This window comes from Balaenoptera physalus, assembly GCF_965194825.1.
Source record: "Balaenoptera physalus genome assembly, chromosome: 19".
NCBI classification, from domain to species: domain Eukaryota; kingdom Metazoa; phylum Chordata; class Mammalia; order Artiodactyla; family Balaenopteridae; genus Balaenoptera; species Balaenoptera physalus.
The window spans coordinates 49,168,620-49,184,492 of NC_138900.1; the positions used below are offsets into that span (position 1 = coordinate 49,168,620).

General features: G+C 59.9%; 2 protein-coding genes across 9 annotated transcripts in view; one reads left to right on the plus strand and one right to left on the minus strand.

Moving 5' to 3' along the window:
- Window positions 1-59: 59 nt before the first annotated feature.
- Window positions 60-12,436, plus strand: HSD11B2 (hydroxysteroid 11-beta dehydrogenase 2). 6 transcript variants are annotated; one of them, XR_014257195.1, is made up of 8 exons: window positions 60-447; window positions 3,943-4,155; window positions 4,272-4,457; window positions 4,564-4,701; window positions 4,916-4,999; window positions 9,940-10,061; window positions 10,732-10,832; window positions 12,058-12,147. XR_014257195.1 is itself a non-coding variant. In XM_082439706.1 (7 exons), the coding sequence occupies exons 1-7, from the start codon at window positions 183-185 to the stop codon at window positions 12,196-12,198; spliced, it is 1,149 nt and encodes a 382-aa protein (XP_082295832.1). In that variant the 5' UTR covers window positions 60-182; the 3' UTR covers window positions 12,199-12,436. The 6 variants fall into 6 exon arrangements, 5 of the variants coding, with proteins under 5 accessions (XP_082295832.1, XP_082295835.1, XP_082295833.1 ...); XM_082439706.1 differs by lacking the exon at window positions 10,732-10,832 and having other exon boundaries at window positions 12,058-12,436; XM_082439709.1 differs by lacking the exon at window positions 12,058-12,147 and having other exon boundaries at window positions 10,732-10,959.
- ATP6V0D1 (ATPase H+ transporting V0 subunit d1) overlaps window positions 6,346-15,873 on the minus strand; it is a 38,503-nt gene continuing 28,975 nt past the window's right edge. The window contains exons 3-8 of one of the 3 annotated variants that reach the window (XM_082439735.1): window positions 12,443-12,621; window positions 10,966-11,045; window positions 7,542-7,636; window positions 7,240-7,416; window positions 7,053-7,130; window positions 6,346-6,956 (exon numbers count right to left, since the gene is read on the minus strand). In XM_082439735.1, the coding sequence (XP_082295861.1) occupies window positions 6,953-6,956; window positions 7,053-7,130; window positions 7,240-7,416; window positions 7,542-7,636; window positions 10,966-11,045; window positions 12,443-12,621 (613 nt within the window). In that variant the 3' untranslated portion in view covers window positions 6,346-6,952. The remainder of the gene's footprint in view (window positions 6,957-7,052; window positions 7,131-7,239; window positions 7,417-7,541; window positions 7,637-10,965; window positions 11,046-12,442; window positions 12,622-15,873) is intronic. The other 2 variants (XM_082439733.1, XM_082439734.1) reach the window with 2 other exon arrangements.

A 15,873-nucleotide genomic window follows, 5' to 3' on the forward strand; every position in this document is an offset into this window, starting at 1 on the left:
TCCGCCCTCGCCCCCGCCCCCGGGGCTCTTTATAAACTCGGCCCGAGGGCTAACAGAGAAAGCGAGTATCCCTCCCGCCCCTGGCTGGTGCTGTGCACCACCCCGCGCCCCGGCCCCGAGTCCCAATCCCTGCTCTCCAGCCCGGCCCCTGCCCCGCCCCGGCCCAGCCCGGCCCGGCCGCCATGGAGAGCTGGCCCTGGCCGTCGGGCGGCGCCTGGCTGCTTGTGGCGGCCCGTGCGCTGCTGCAGCTGCTGCGCGCGGACCTGCGTCTGGGCCGCCCGCTGCTGGCGGCGCTGGCGCTGCTGGCCGCGCTCGACTGGCTGTGCCAGCGCCTGCTGCCCCCGCTGGCCGCACTTGCCGTGTTGGCCGCCACCGGCTGGATCGTGTTGTCCCGCCTGGCGCGCCCGCAGCGCCTGCCCGTGGCGACTCGCGCGGTGCTCATCACCGGTGAGTGCGCGGGGCGCGGAGCGCGGGGATTCCAGGTTCGAGGGCGGGACCGGACACTCAGAGGGCTCCCCGTGGACATGCCAAGGCAAGGCGGGACCCCTAGTCCAGGAGTGGAGGAGTCCCTCTCCCCTGGGTGCAGGGAACCAGCCAAGTAGGAAGAGCAAGGCACCTCCCCAAGTCCGGGTTAACTACCTGTGGCTTCGGGGAGTGTTGGAGGGAAAATGAGGCAGGGAGCGGGCAGGTGCGCAGGGGAAACTTGTAGCTAAGAAAGAAGAAGCCTTCTGGAGTTTGGGGTTTATGCTATGTCCCTGTCCAAGAGAGCAGTCTTCAGACAGAGGACACTGCTCTGAGGGACTTCAGAGGATGGTCACCCTTTGAACTCTGCCTAACATCCCCACATGGGAGGTCCCATCTCCTCTTCCCTGGGATTAGAGGAATAGGCTTAGATAAAGAGTTGGGACCCACAATTGGCTGGGCTCCTTGGAGTCCAGAAAAGCTTGAGGTCATCATGAGGGACAGCTGGGCATTCAGCTGCCTCTCAGATCCCACCACCCAAACCTAAATTGCTGAAGTAGCTGTCCAGAGTCTGCACCCAGCACGCCACCACCATTCCTCCTGGTTCTCTGTGCCCAGGAAGGAGGTGAGGTCTTGGAAAGCTGGGCTCAGGTGCCTCTGGCCACCTGGCTGAGCTCTCTTTGTGTGGAGCAAGGAATAAATCTGTCATCAGAAGGAGGGAAGGAGGAGCTGAGGCCCAGCCTGAAGTGGGGAGGGGGACAAAGGCCAGTGGGCACTGGCTCCATTGTATGGGGGAGGGGCAGCCTGGTCTGTCCCCTAACCCCCATGGCTTTGGACAGGCGCCCAGGGCTCTGCCCTTGCAATGGGCCTGGGCTGGGGGCAGCCACTGGCTGACTGGCTTCTCAGAGACCTCAGTCTAGCAGGCGGCCCTGCATGATCAGATGGAGCTGGAAGAACTTCCCAGAGGAGGCCATCCTTGAGCTGGGCCTCAGAGGATGGGTGGAGATAGGTGGAGTGTGGAAGGTGTTTTGGATCAGACAAAGGGTGTGGGATAGAAGCTTGAGGCAGGAATGAGCATGGCCTGGGCAGGGGACAGTCAGTAACCAGTCTGGCTGCTGAGATGTGGTGGGATATGAGGTTGTTTCCTTGGAAGGGGCCTTGAATGCCTGGCAAGAAGCCAGAATGTACTGAGGCAGGGTGAAGGTGGCATGAGGGTTTGGGCTTCAGTTAAGATGGTGGAGACGGAGCAGGGCTCAGGCTGGATGGGAGAGACCTTAGTTCAGGGTGGAGTGTGAAGTTTCAAGGGACCCCAGTTTTAGTGGTTTAAGGAAGGAGAGATGACAGATATACTGGTATCAAGCAGGGAGCTTCTTCCCCCAGGGATGAGGCAGCTCCCCTCCTGCCCGCTAATTAATGAGTTATCTCAACAGGACCCAGGCCATCTGCAGATACTAGTGACCCAGGCAGTCTTTCCTGGGATCTCATCCCAGGCCTTTGTGCTGCCGCTGTTACAATCTCCTAGCCTCGAGCCTGGGAGTGAGGTGAGAGGAGGGATGCCTTTTGTGACTTGGGCTTCCCTCAGCTCTGGTTGCAAAGCCCCGTGAGGGAGGAGGGGAAGAAGACTGCCCAGCCCACTCCATGTAAGCATCAAGAGTAGGCCTCCAAGCTTCCCAATGCCCCCAAACTCTGGGGTTTCCTCTCTCACCACTGACTGCAAGACAAGTAGGTGACCAGGCCCTGCCTCACCTGCTAGGAACGCTGTGTCTTGAGGCTGCCAGAGCTGCCACCCACCCCTCCCTGAGAATGCTCCTGAGAACCACTGGCCAAGGCTACTTGGGGAGCTCAGCCCTGGGGTCAGGGTTTGGGTTGAGTGGCTGGGTGCCTTGTGTGCACAGCTGTGTACTGCTGGGGTCTCATGGGAGTGAGCCCATTGTTGTTCACGGCTCACTGCACGTAGGTTGGAGTTATGCGCAGGTATCCAAATGTGTGTGCAGGTGAGCAAGAGGGTGTGAAAGGCTTGGGTGACTGTGTTGGGACTGCAGAGCTGACGTTCTGGAAGGTCTCAGTTTCCCTGTGAAGGGCCTGTCTGCTCTGGAAGGGAGCTTAGGCAAGTGGGGACGCACACACACACACGCACACGCACACACACACACACACACAAGGGCGCTCACTCCCCTCCCCCAGCCAGACTTGCCCAGGAAATACTCCTCAGCTGGCGCTGGCTGGTGGGTCCCCAGCCACACAAAACCCAGCTTGCAGCCCCCTGCCTAGCTTTGTTCTCTGCCTTAACAGAGGGGACAGGGCTGAAATGGGGGGAACTGGTTGTGCAGAACCACTTTGCAGCTTCTGCTCAGCAAGACCACCATGGGGGCAGGCTCCAGAGAGCCTCCTCCCTCACTGCTCCCAGCCCTGGTTGGCCACCCGTGGAGCCGGATTGGAATGGGAACAATCAAGGAAGCAGGGGTTTGTCAGACCCACTTGCTGGCTCTACCTGGTGGTTCATCTCTCTACATACCAAAGACAGAAATTAGGCCTCCAAGAGTGGTAACTGACCTCAGGTCACACTTGGTGGGCGTGGGAAGGGATTCTAACGCAGATCTGTTCTTATCTTCATCCATTGTGCCCCTGTCCTGGGGGCAAGCGGTCTGGGGCTCAGAGAATGCTCCAGTGTTGCCACTGATTGGAATTCCAAGGGTGGTGGTCAGGGGTGAAGTGCAGATGGGCCTCCAACTTGCCTAGAGCCAGGAATAATAGTAGAGGGTGTTGAGGCTGGAAAGGAAGGTGGATCTCAGGTTGTACAGGGTCTGGATGATGGGAATAGAGGACTTCGGCTTCATCCTAAGGGCTGTGGGGAACCTTGGAGAGGTTTTCGGCAGCAGAGGGATATTGTCATTTTTGGAAGGATCCCTCTGGCTGCTTCGGTAGAGAATGGATTCAAGGGGGCAAGATGGGACAGCACTACAAAAGGGGGCTGCTTCAGTGTCCAGGTAAGAGGAAGACGCCTGGGCAAAGGCAGTGAGAAAGGAAGGGAGTCTGTGCAGTAATACTGTGCATGCGAGCTGAGGCCTGATATCGACCAGACAGAAGGACATCAGAGCTGGGACTGGGTCTCAGCTGGGACTGGCTGACCTGCAGTAGAGTCCTGACCTTACTATATGCTGGCTGAGTGACTTTGGGAAGCAACTTAGCATTACTAGGACTCAGTTTCCTCATCTGTAAAGTGGGGATCATAAGCCACGTTTGATGGGGTAGCTATGAGTCGTCAGGGAGATGACAATTGTGAAAGAGTTGGTACTCAGGTGCTCAGCCAGAGGGTCAAAGCCTGCCAGAGATGGGTTTAGGAAAAGAAGGGAGGGCTGCTGACTGCTGGTACATTGGGTGTCAGAGGCCTGGATCCCATCCAGACCGTGGTGACCCTGGGGTTGTCTCAGGCCGGACTGGGCCACAGTGGGAGTTCACTGGCTGTCCTTCCCTGGCCAGGCTGTGACTCTGGTTTTGGCAAGGCGACGGCCAAGAAGCTGGACGTGCTGGGCTTCACAGTGCTGGCCACCGTGTTGGATTTGAATAGCCCTGGTGCCCTAGAGCTGCGTGCCTGCTGTTCTCCTCGTTTAAAGCTGCTACAGATGGACCTGACCAAGCCAGCGGACATTAGCCGCGTGCTGGAGTTCACCAAGGCCCACACCGCCAGCACTGGTCAGTAGGCTCAGCTCCGCCAGGAAAGGGCGTGGCTGGGCAGGTGTGAGGGGGCAGGGATCGGAGGTCTGCTGCCGAGCTGATCCTCAGCTTCCCTCCTGGCTCCATGCCTTCAGGTCTGTGGGGCTTGGTCAACAATGCGGGTCAGAACATCCTCGTGGCAGATGCGGAGCTGTCTCCAGTGTCCACATTCCGCAGCTGCATGGAGGTGAACTTCTTCGGTACACTCGAGATGACCAAGGGCCTCTTGCCACTGCTGCGCCATTCGAGCGGTCGCATCGTGACTGTGAGCAGCCCGGCAGGTGAGGGTCCTCCCACACCAGAGCAGAAAAGGTGCCCCTGCAGGGTGGGGAGAGATGCTGGAGCCCCTGGCCCAGGCTGAGCTGCCCACTCCCAATCCATCCCCAGGAGACATGCCATTTCCGTGCTTGGCTGCCTATGGGACCTCCAAAGCGGCTGTCGCGTTGCTCATGGACACGTTCAGTTGTGAACTTCTGCCCTGGGGTGTCAAGGTCAGCGTCATCCAGCCTGCCTGCTTCAAGACAGGTGAGGTTCAGGGATTTGGGGCTGGGGCCTGTGTGGTGTACTGGGGGAGAGGGGGAAGGTGGGGTGGGTGTGGTCTTGTCTAGAGTGGGGTTGGGTCTGAGGCATGGGCGTGGCTTTGGCTGGGGGCGGGTCTCAGGTTGTGAGTTAGAGAGACCTGGGTCTGGCTTTGGCTTCCCTAACAGACCCCACTCTGACCTTGCCACTCATTCCCCAGAGGCAGTGAAAGACATGGACCAGTGGGAAGAGCGCAAGCGGCAGCTGCTGGCCAACCTGCCCCGAGAGCTGCTGCAGGCCTACGGTGAGGACTACATCGAGCACTTGAACGGGCAGTTCCTGCATTGTCTGAGCCAAGCACTGCCAGACCTCAGCCCGGTTGTAGATGCCATCACCGATGCGCTGCTGGCGGCTCAACCACGCCGCCGCTATTACCCAGGCCACGGCCTGGGGCTCATGTACTTCATCCACTACTACCTGCCTGAGGGCCTGCGGCGCCGTTTCCTGCAGTCCTTCTTCATCAGTCCCTATGTGCCAAGAGCACTGCGGCCTGGCCAGCCCGGCCTTACCTCTGCCCGGGATGTAGCCCAGGACCCAGGCCCTAAACCGGGCCCTTCCCCCACTGCCCAGTGAGCAGTATGTGCATAGAACTGCTCCAGCAGAGGAGATCCCTTATGCCCTTGGTCCTCCCCTGGGCATTCTGACCCACAGGTCTGCCCCAAAGCCTGGCCTAAAGGACCCCAAACCCACCCACTGCCAATGTCACAGGCCAGGCCTGGTGAGGCTAAGGCTTCCCAGTGAACCTCCGGGCCTCTCCTGCTTCATGAGCCCAAACAGACCCTCCTGGGCACAAGGCTCCACCATGCACCTTGGAGAACCCAGCTGGATGGGGAGTTTAGTGCAAGACTCAGCTGTAGCCTTTGACAGGATCCTGCAGACAGTGCCTCTGCAAACTAAGGAGTGACTGGGAAGGTTGGGGACCCCCCTCAGGATTATTTCTTGGCACCAGTGCCTCAGTGCTGCGATTTGAAGGGTGAATCCCACTGTTTCTTGACTGGCTCAAGAATTAGGGCCCTGACCACCCACCCCAAGCCCCCCAAGCCACAGGGAGGCTGCATATTCTACTTGCCTGATTGCCACTTTTTGAATAAAGACAAATTTTTATTTCTCCTAGAATGGGGGAGATGCTATGTTCGCCTAGGTGACAGGCTGTAGCTGTGAAACAGACTGGGCACCGCCTGGGGGCCGAGGCTTTGGGCACAGACTCTGGTTTACACCCAACCCCCTTCAACAACCTTGGGCAGATCATTTATCCATAGGTTTCCTCATAGTGAAATGGGGGTAATGACCCCAGCCCAGGGAGTTCTGGGGCTCAATGAAGCAAAGAGGGAGGCCTGGGCGCCCTCTAGAGTCAGGAGCCAGTGCCACAGGCCTGTCAGAGCCTCCAGCAGAGGAAGGGGCTAATCCTCCACTGACTTTCCCCACCCTGAGGAATCTGGCTGCACAGTGTCAGGGCCAGCCTAGGGCTGCCACCCGAGGAAGGAAGGTAGAAGGCTTAGGTGAGGGTGGGCTCAGCGAGGGTGGGGCCTGAGCGGAGTTGGGGATCTGGGAGAGGGACTAGGGCCCAAAGGAGACAGAAGACAGCTGGGCTTAGAGAGGGCAGTTTTTATTGTCTCAGAGGGGCAGAGCTACTTCCCCTATTCCCCAAGGACACGCACGCTCTATCCTGCCCCTGCGCCATGGCTCTGGGGGACCCCCTGAGGGAAGAGGAGGTTCACACTGCCCCCAGGGGTTCTCAGGTTAGGGAGGAACACAAAAGTGACCACATGCTTCTCAGACACGTCAGCGGCTGTAAACATAGGGCTGAGGGGGCCTCCTTGCTCTGGAGTTGGGGGGCTTGGTCCATCCTTGGTGGGGGGAGCAGGTGCCCAGCCCCTTTTCAGGCCCAAGAGCAGTCTCAGAGAGGGTCAGGGAAGCTGGGCAGCCACTAGGACAGTGTGCTACCCCCCAGGGCACGTAGGTGAGCCGTGAGCTTTGTCACAGCACACGCAGACACACAGGCGCACACACACACTTGTGGGGAGCCTTGGGCCACGGTGCTAGAAGATGGGGATGTAGTTGTCAATCTTGGCCCGGTGGCGCTGGGCGATGCACTCCGCAATCCACACAATGTTGCGACACTCCTGCTCCTTGAGCTTCACAAAGGCGTAGAAAACACCAAAGTGGAACTGGTTCAGGAAGGCCAACTTGTTCAGTTTCACCTGCAGACACAGGCAGGAGTGGTGTGCAGGTGGCCATGACCAGAGTCAGGCCTAAGCCACCAACCCCTCCCTAGGATGGGCAGGGCCAGCACTCACCTCGTGCTCGAAGAATCGGTCCTCCAGGGTCTTGTCTCCAGGGTTGCTGCCCGCACCCTCGAAGAGCAGCTTGTACTCCTGGCCCAGGGGAGCAGGGGGAAGCATGAGCATGAGGGTGCTGTTGGGTATGGGGTGGGGACGTGGGTGCCAACATGCCCACCCACCGTTCAATAGCCAGGGCACTCACCGGGTAGTAGTCGGCCACGTTCTTGACCTGCTCGTAGTCGTCAGCCCGAGCCAGCTGGGCCAGGCCCTCAGGGTAGAGCCGTCCGCAGTGCGGAAAGAGCTTGGCACGGTCCTCCTTGGAAAGCTCTGTGCCGAAGGAGTTGATGGTGATGATGAAGGCGCGGCGGTCTGCTTCAAACTGTGGGGCCGGTGCACAGGCGAGGAGAGAGGGACGGGGAGGGAGGCAGCAGCCAGTCAGTTGGCAGGGCTTCCCCCAGGCCAGGGATGGGGGACCAGCAGGCGGGAGGGTGGGCAGGCACTCACCTCCAGGATGGGACACATGGCATCGGCTGTGGTCCCACCCAGCAGGGTGCAGAACTTGTAGAAGGACTCCAGGTAGGCCTGTGCAGAGCATGGGGCTTCCTCAGCCCAGGCAGGGAGACTTGAGGGGGTCTGCCAGGCCTCCTCCTCACAGTTCCCTCCTTCCCTCCCTGACCCCTTTCATGGTGAATCCAAACATCATATCCGTGGCCAGGGCAGCCCCCGTGTCAGAGCCCCTGAAACAGCCACAGATTTCCGACTGTTTATCAGCCGAGGAGCAGTAGCCTGCTGCCTCTCCCCACCCAGTAGTGACAGAACAATTTCTGGCCCACTGTCTGCTTCATGGTGCGGTGCCCTTCACACCCTCATCCCACGGAGTGCCAGGCTCAGAGAAGGGCTCTGTCTTCCCCCTGCTGCTCTGCCTGCCCTTCCCCCAAATCTCCCCTCCTCCCCTCTCTCCTCAGAAAACCACGTGTCGATGGGCCAGTGAAGGATGGTGACCTCTGAGAGTTCACGGGGATGGTCTGGACTGGGTGCCTTGGCCCCTCTCAGCACCCCACCTTAAAGAGCACCTCCTCCCTCTTCCCATCCCCTAGGTAGTTCCCAGGCATCACGCAGCAGGAACCAAACTGTACTGTCAGCCCAGCTCCTCCTGAGGGATGGTTATTGCCGGCACAGATGTCAGCCCTGCGATGTGATGGCTAGACACACAGGCTGCCGGTGGGAACAAGCACTTCCTGCCCAGGCAAATTGGATCTGCTGGGCATGAGGAGAAGCCAGGTCAGCCCAGGCCTCAGGTCCCTCCCACGACTAACTCCTGAAACTAGCTAGGCCCAGGCAGGCTTCCTTCCCTGAACCTCTCCATGTCAAGGAAAGGGGGACAGTCTCATGGCCCCCTGGGGAGCTCCCTCTACTCAGGTGCTCTGGGGTCCCACTTGGTGGCATGGCCACAAGAACTCCAGCTCTACAGGCTGGAGACTATTCTTCTGAGCTGGGGGGTGAGAGCTGGGAGGCAGGGAAAGCTTTCTGTGCCGAGGTCTGCCCTCTAAGGAGCAGAGAACATTCCACCCACCACCTGCTGATGTGGGCCACAGGTTCTACTGACCCAAGAGAGGAGGTGAGATGACACCCAGGAGTCCACGAGCCCAGGCTGAGCCTGGCCAGCAGCACTGGGCAAGCTGGGCTCAGGGGAAGGCCTGAGGTGACCACTGGGGTCACAGGAAACAAAAGTCTAGAACAGGTCAGGGGGAAAGAAGCCTGGAAAGGGAGAGTGGACCCCAGCATAGCAGAGGGCTCGCGTGGTAGCTGCCAATCCTACCATGGATTAGTGGCACTGTTTAGTCCCTCTGGGACTGTCCCCAGCCACCCCTTTCCCCGTGGCCAGCCAAGCTGGGTGTGTCCAAATCTCCAGGCCTGCCCCAGTGGGGCCTGCAGTTCCTATCCGTGGGGGAAGCCACCAGCCTTTGCCGAGCTGGACTGATCCTGGAGACGCTGACCCCAGGGTGGTGGAGACAGGTGGCATAGGCCCAGACTCTCTTCAGGAGGCTCAGGAGCTGAAGAAACTGGCAAGACCCCAGAGTCCCAGGTACCAAGGTCACCTTCCCACCCCCGTCCTGCCCCCTGGAGTCTGCCAGCCCACGTCTGCTGCACCAGCTGCCTACAGTTCCCACCCGCTACTGGGGGTCCGCCTAATCTCCCATCTGTGGCCACTGGGCTGGGACATCGCCTGACAGGCGGTCCTGGCACGGCGCCTGCATCATTGGGTCGGTGTTTACAAGCTGGTGCCCGGGCAGCCCTCGCCAGTGACTCCAGCTAGAACCAGTCAGGCCCGGTGACGGTGTGGGTGAGGCTGGGGGGACAGCCGCACCCCTCACCCTGCCTCAGGGCAAGGAAGCCGGCAGTGGGCCAGCTGGGCGGGCAACAGCACCGTGGGGGCGGGCGGGGGCCGCGGGCAGCGTGAGCACTGGCACACCTGAGCCGGCTCTCACTGCCTGCCCGCCCCCCATGGCCCCCCTCACCCCGCCCTCCCCATCTCCCTCTTTCTCTCCCTACTGGCAGGCAAATGAGAGCACTCGCTTTGCAGACAAGCTAGACACTGGCAGCACGGCTCAGCAAGTGGCTTCAGGCAACCCACTCTCCTTCTCTAAGCCCTCAGTTTCCTCATCTTACAAACGGGGATACTGATGCCTACCTAGCTCCTAGGGCAGTCCCGAGGAGTAAAGAAGCCAATAATCTTCCTACCTCTCGTCTTGTCCCCTCTAGTCTGTCCTCACATTCTGGTGATACTCTGCCCTGTTGGAAACCTTCATTGGCTGACCCTGCCCACAGGATAAAATTCAAACTTCTGGCCTGGCATTCAAGACCCTGGGTGACTTGATCCTGTGCCTGCCTTTTTTTCCAGACCTGTCTCCCCCTGTCCATCTGGAACCTGCACTTCCACAGCAAACTGCTTGCCGCTTGGCCCGTGTTCCACACTTGCTTCTGCATGTGCTGTCCCTCTGCCTACACTACTACAACCTCCAGGTAAGCTCTTCACCTACCTCCAGACCCTCCCTGCACCCTGGCCCAGACCCCCGCAGGGAGACTGGAGGGCCTGCGCTCAGGCTGCCACTGTGTTGGCCACCTAGCTCCAACTAGGACAGGAGAAGAGCCTCACCATGAAGATCCAAGAGACAGATGTTCTCAGGGTTAGGTCAGCAGGGCTGTTGGCCAGTGCTATCTTCAGGCCCCCTTCAGGGCCTGCCCACTACTGACCCATCAGAGGTCCTGGCTTCAGAGGTCCTCACCATGGCCAGGGCCCAGTCTGCCCCAAAAAGCCCTCACTGGTCCCTGGTCGGCCCCCTTCCTTGGCTCTCAGCCCTGCTCCTAACCTCTTTGGGCCAGGGCAGGGCTGACCCAGGAATCCCAAGCCCACTCTATTTCCAGGGGTCACCAGCTTGTCCCACAGCCTGGTGGGAAGCAGAAAGTGGGTGGGGTTGAAGATGATGGGCCACGGCACTGGTTCTAGACCTGGGAACCTGGGGACACAGGGACCTGGCTATGCCTGGCTGGGTTGCTCCCCACACCGTGCTCAGGTGCCTGTCCTTGCTGGTGACAGTCCAGGTGGGGTGAGTCTGAGAGCTATGGCCTGGGTGGTGGCCAGTAACCCTCCTGGATGCAGGGGGAGTGGCCATTCAGGAGCCCGCTCTGACAGGCCAAGCTGCGGAGCACCAGCCGCTCCTGCTGATTTGATCTGGGCCCAAGGGATGGAGAACCTGTTTCATGAAGTCTTGCACCAGTCACGGGAGCCAGAGAGTGAGCAGATAAGCCCCTGGGAGAGGAGCCTGGAGCAGCTGTGTCCTGTCCCAGCACCCCACATAAATCATCAGCCCACCGTGCCCATGGCCCCGCCCACCTACTTCACCACCACTGGGCCCAGGGGCACTACCTTGTAGAGCGTGTTTCGGATGATCTCGATGTTCATCTCATCAAGGTCCTGCTCTGAGATGCAGTCCTGGAAAAAAGCCGCTGGGGAGGAAAGACGTGGGTATGAGGGGCGGGCGAGTGGACTCGGCCGAAACAAGAATCGTGCTGATGTTCAACTGCCCCTGCAGGGCACAGAGGACCCCTGCCACAAGGCCCATCTGGCTGGTAATTGGGGGGCACTCAGCCTGGTCTGGACTATTGCCTTAGAAGTGGCCGAAGCAATACTCCAGGCCATGTGTACTGACCTGAGCTTCTCCTGCCTTCTTGCTCCTAAAACTGATTTATAAAGGAGGCGGCCAGCCATAACATGATCTAATCGCCTCTGGGGCAGACCCAAGCTCAGATCATGCCAAAGAAAGGCTTGCATAAGAGGCTGTGACATCCTCCCTTCTCGAGGGGCAGCTGTGGATTCTGGGCCTGACGCCCACTTCTCTGCATCTCCCAGGAGAGCCTGGGGCCCACATTTGGAAAACCGTCCTTCTCCTTAGAACAAGGAATGAGCATGACAGCTGGGTGAGCATGGAGCAGTGACCCATGGGGCCACTGGAGGGCTGGGAATTAGAGGCCAAAGCAGGATAGAGCCCCTCGATCCCCAGGGACCCACGGACTCACTGGTCTGTTTCTTCTTTAAAGATGGAGAAACTGAAGAAACCACCAACAGCCCAGAACTAGCTCAGAGTTATTGTGAGAGTTAAGATCTTGTACAGATAAGGCCAGCAAGTAGGGCTTAGGCCTCTTAGTGCAGGACCAAGTGCAGCTTAGGGCCCAGTTGTTCAACCCTGGCGGCTTCCTGGAGGTGGTGCCCTGGGGACTAGGACTCTGGCTGTGAGGGCACTAGCTGGTGACAGCCTTAGTGCCTTCTCCCCAGCCTCCCTCCAAGGCAGGCAGGAGCCAGTGCTGCCTAGGCGGGGCCCTGCAGGAAGCTCCCAGTTCCCCTTCCTTCCTTGGCCTCTGACATGAACTCTGCATCCTGCCGGACACTGCCTGACTTGGCCCCTGGGACCTGCTTTGTGGAGGTAAGTGAAGCTCTTTGCTTCCCTCCTCTGCCTCACAGGCAGCAAGCCACTCCAGCCCAGCTTACGGCCACGGTCTGTCAGAGCTCCCAAGACTCCAAGGGACCCGAAACCCTCTCTCCACTCTCCGTGAGCTCAGCCCTCCTCTGCATTCGGAGAAATCAGACAGATTCACAAAGTGAGATGGTCTGAGTCAGGCCCTGGGGCTAGTCAGCCTGGCCCAGCAAAAGCAACAGGAAGGGAGCAAAAGGCAGGGTGAGGAGGAGAGAATGGAAAGCGAAGTGGAAGGGAAGAGAAAGGTAAGCAGCAGTGGGCGGACCTCGCTTTCTGGCTCAGGACCGCCCCCGGGGGTCCGAAAACCCCACACGGCGGCACTGACACTGATGCCACTGCCTGCCACCTCCCTCCTCCGCCAGGGTAGCTCACCCAAGGGCGTGTCCACCAGAATGGCATTGTAGAGCTCGGCGGGCGTCTGCGCGATGTTCACGGCCTCCATCTGCTCAAAGCTGCCTAGTGGGTGGCACTTGGGCACAAGCTCGGCGATAGAGCGCTGGTGCAGTGTGCCCGTGATGAGCAGGATTACGTTGTCAATCATGTAGCTGTAACTGCGGGAGGCACACAGCAGGGCAGCAGCCCTTGAAGTCCTGGCACAGCACCACGCCCCTGCCCCCACCCGGCGCAGGCCACCAGCCCCTCAACGGCAAGCACCACCTCAGGCTCCTCTCCCTGTCCAAGGGCCCGTGCGCCCCTCCTCCGGCACCAGAAGCACAGGACAGACATGGCCCCTCCCTGGGGGGGGGGGAGAACTCATGCCCCACGAGTGATCAGGAAGCAGGTAGTAACTACCCCCCAGGTGTGAACAGTGTTCTGGCAGGACACGGGAAGCACGTGCACGGAGGTGAGGCGCACGGGCCAGCCTGGGGGATGAAAGAACTGGGAGATGAAAGCATGTTCTGGGAAGAGGGAACAGTGTGTGCAAAGGCCTGGAAGCAATCGCTGAGTGGTGGACGCCTCAAGGAACTGAGCACGGTCAGGGTTGGCAGAAGGAAGGGAACCAGTGCAGTGCTGCCAGCAGCCTGGAGCCTAGAGGTGGGTCCTGTGGGCCCGGCTGAGGGTTCTGACTTCGTTTTGAGCACGAGGGACCCATGAGCAGGATATAAGCAAGGAGTACCACAGGCACTCTGGCTGCTGGTGGGGACAGAGGGGGAGATGGCAAGAGGAGGAGAGGCTGAGGAGTGGAGTGGGGAGAAGCTTCTCTAGGGAAAACCAGAGAAGACTCAGAGGGAGGGTCCCTGGAGTAAGGCCCCTGGTCAGTCAGGCTGAGACAAGCAGGCAGACAGCTGCCCTGTGCAGCCCGCTCCAAAGACAGGGCACTGCCTCCTCCTTTAGGGCCTGAGGAGCCACCAGGATGGCCTGGAGGAGACCCAGAGACCTGGAAGGAGCCTGGGCTCAGGTCAGTCCCCTCCGGCACAGAAGGCCCGCTCTGCACAGTGCACGGGCAGCAGGGGGGGCTGGAGAGCTGGGGAGGGGTGGGGCTACCCAGCTCAGACTTGGCAACGGGCAAGCTCTGCCTCCACCCTTTGAGACAATGCCACAAAGGGGCTGTGGCCAAGAGTTCTGTGTAGTCACCTGTGTGAGCAATAGGGTGAAGAGGGCGAGAGGGCCCCAGTCAGGCTGCAGGAGCCACAACATTCCTCCAGCTTGTCACCAGTGATGATCTCAGGGCATGAGGCAGCTGGATGAGGCCTGGGGGTTCAGCTCCAAGGCCAGAGTGGGGCTCCCACTGAAGGGTGGGAGCTGGGCTGGAGGCTGCTGCCCTGAATTGGGCACTGAGCACACCCTGGCTGTTGGGTGGGCCAACAGCTGTCCTGTGACAGTATCTTGAGGCTGTCCAAGGTAGGAAGTGGCCCCCAATTCCAAGGGAAGAAAAGTAAGGAGGTGGTGGCCTAGGCCTCAGCTCAGAGGGCTGGCTACTGGGGGAACTCCCACAGGGCCTGCCAGGAAGGCGGCAGGAGGAAGAAACCACAGCTCCTGTCCCCGCCTGACCCCCACCCCCCTGCTTGCTACACACTCCCCCAACTCCCACCCAGCCCAGTGCCCTGCTATGACCTCTGCTCTCTCGGGCCTGGGGCCAGGCAGCTGCCCTCTCTCAGCCCCCAATCTGACTGGGTCAGCCACAGGATGTGTGCTGAGAAGAGACAGGCCTGCCTTCTCAAACTGAGGGCTTCAGGCAGGGCCCGTTCACAGCCACGAGCCGAGGGGCCCGAACGGCCAGCCTTTTGCCCCCACCTGACAGAGCTGGCAGAGTCGAGGGACCTCAGAGAGATCCCGCCAGAGCTTTGTGCCTTGGTCTCCAGCCCCAGCCTGCACTGTCCCTAACCTGGACAGCACATCCCTCTTGCCCCTGATGCCTCCAGAATCTCACGCACCGCAGGACCCACCATACATCATCTCCCGCAACACTCCACCTGTGTCCCATCCAGCCCCACTCTAGCCATCGTGTTCCCTGAGACAGCCACAAAGTCCCTACCCCCGAACCCGAAGATGCTCGTTCACGCTCTCACCAGACTTTGGGCAGGGACGGGGAGAATGCTGTACCTCTTCGAGCTGTTCTATCCAACTGATCCCACAACCACCAGCATCACCAGCCCCACTGTCAGAGGATATGAGACACAGAGGCTGCAGGCCCCAGGCCCTGTCACATCATAAAGCAGAGGAGCACCGTGTCTCTTGGTCAGTGTCCATGCACCTCCACCCACGTCCAGGTTCCCATGCCTTGACTCTACACTCCCCATCTAGCCTTGCCTTCTCAGAGGAATCTCCACAAGTCAGTTTCCTTTCTCTAAACCTCTCCGCTCCTTGCACCACAGGGTATTCATTTATGTTGGGGACGGGGCTGGTGTCAGGGCCCAAGGAAGGTGCCTTGGCAATCGTCAGGGTCCTGACCCGGCTCGGAGGTGAGCCCTGTGGGAAGACTCCACTGTCTGGCTTTGCTGCTGTCCCTCCAGTGATGTGGAACAGGATGGCTATGACTCACTTTTCAGCCCTGACAGCAGATGTGAGGGCTGGTGATAGCACCCCCTGGCTGCCCCCAGACTCTCCTGCTAGAAGTCCTGGCTGGGCACCAAGGGAAATGCTAAGCCAAGTAAAGCTCCCCAGCCCCTTCCAAGGCCCTCTTCTAATCCAGGCTAGGCCAGCTTTGGATGACCCTATGCCAGGCCCAGCGGCTCCCTCCCCCGGGTCAACTGCAAGGTTACTATGGCAGTAGCCCCTGTTTCTCTCCCCTGCCCAATGAGAGCCAGAATCTCCTTTCCTGGGATGAAAGGAGGCAGGGCATGGCAGAGATGATGCCGGCCCAGCTGTCTGCTTTTCCCCCAAGGTGAAGGCCTTCAGCAGGCAGGGAAATCCTCCTCCTCGTCTGGCTTGAGCTGCTGCCTCCCTGCCCCCAGAAAGCCACTCCACCAGTCCTCCCTTCATTTGGCCTTAATAGGAGAGTGTGAGTTTCCAGCTGGTCAGCATCTCCCTCCAGAGGAAGACAGTTGGGGAGTGGACAGGCGTCTGCCCGCCAGGCCAAAGAGGCCCTCTTGGGGTGGGAGTAGGGCAGTCTGTATTGCTCTGCCCTGAGGCCCTCCCTCACCCTGTGCCTTCAAGAGTCAGGTTGGGGGCTTCCCTGGTGGCGCAGTGGTTGGGAGTCTGCCTGCCAATGCAGGGGACACGGGTTCGAGCCCTGGTCTGGGAAGATCCCACATGCCGCGGAGCAACTAAGCCCGTGAGCCACAACTACTGAGCCTGCGTCTCTGGAGCCTGTGCTCCGCAACGGGAGAGGCTGCGACAGTGAGAGGCCCACGCACTGCGAT

What these genes read in the sequence shown, in the direction of transcription:
- HSD11B2 (XM_082439705.1), top strand. Translation starts at nt 183, where the DNA reads ATGGAGAGCTGGCCCTGGCCGTCGGGCGGCGCCTGGCTGCTTGTGGCG. An exon ending in TCGCGCGGTGCTCATCACCG is followed by an intron (nt 448 to 3,942) that starts GTGAGTGCGCGG and finishes TTCCCTGGCCAG; the next exon opens with GCTGTGACTCTGGTTTTGGC. An exon ending in GACTGTGAGCAGCCCGGCAG is followed by an intron (nt 4,458 to 4,563) that starts GTGAGGGTCCTC and finishes ATCCATCCCCAG; the next exon opens with GAGACATGCCATTTCCGTGC.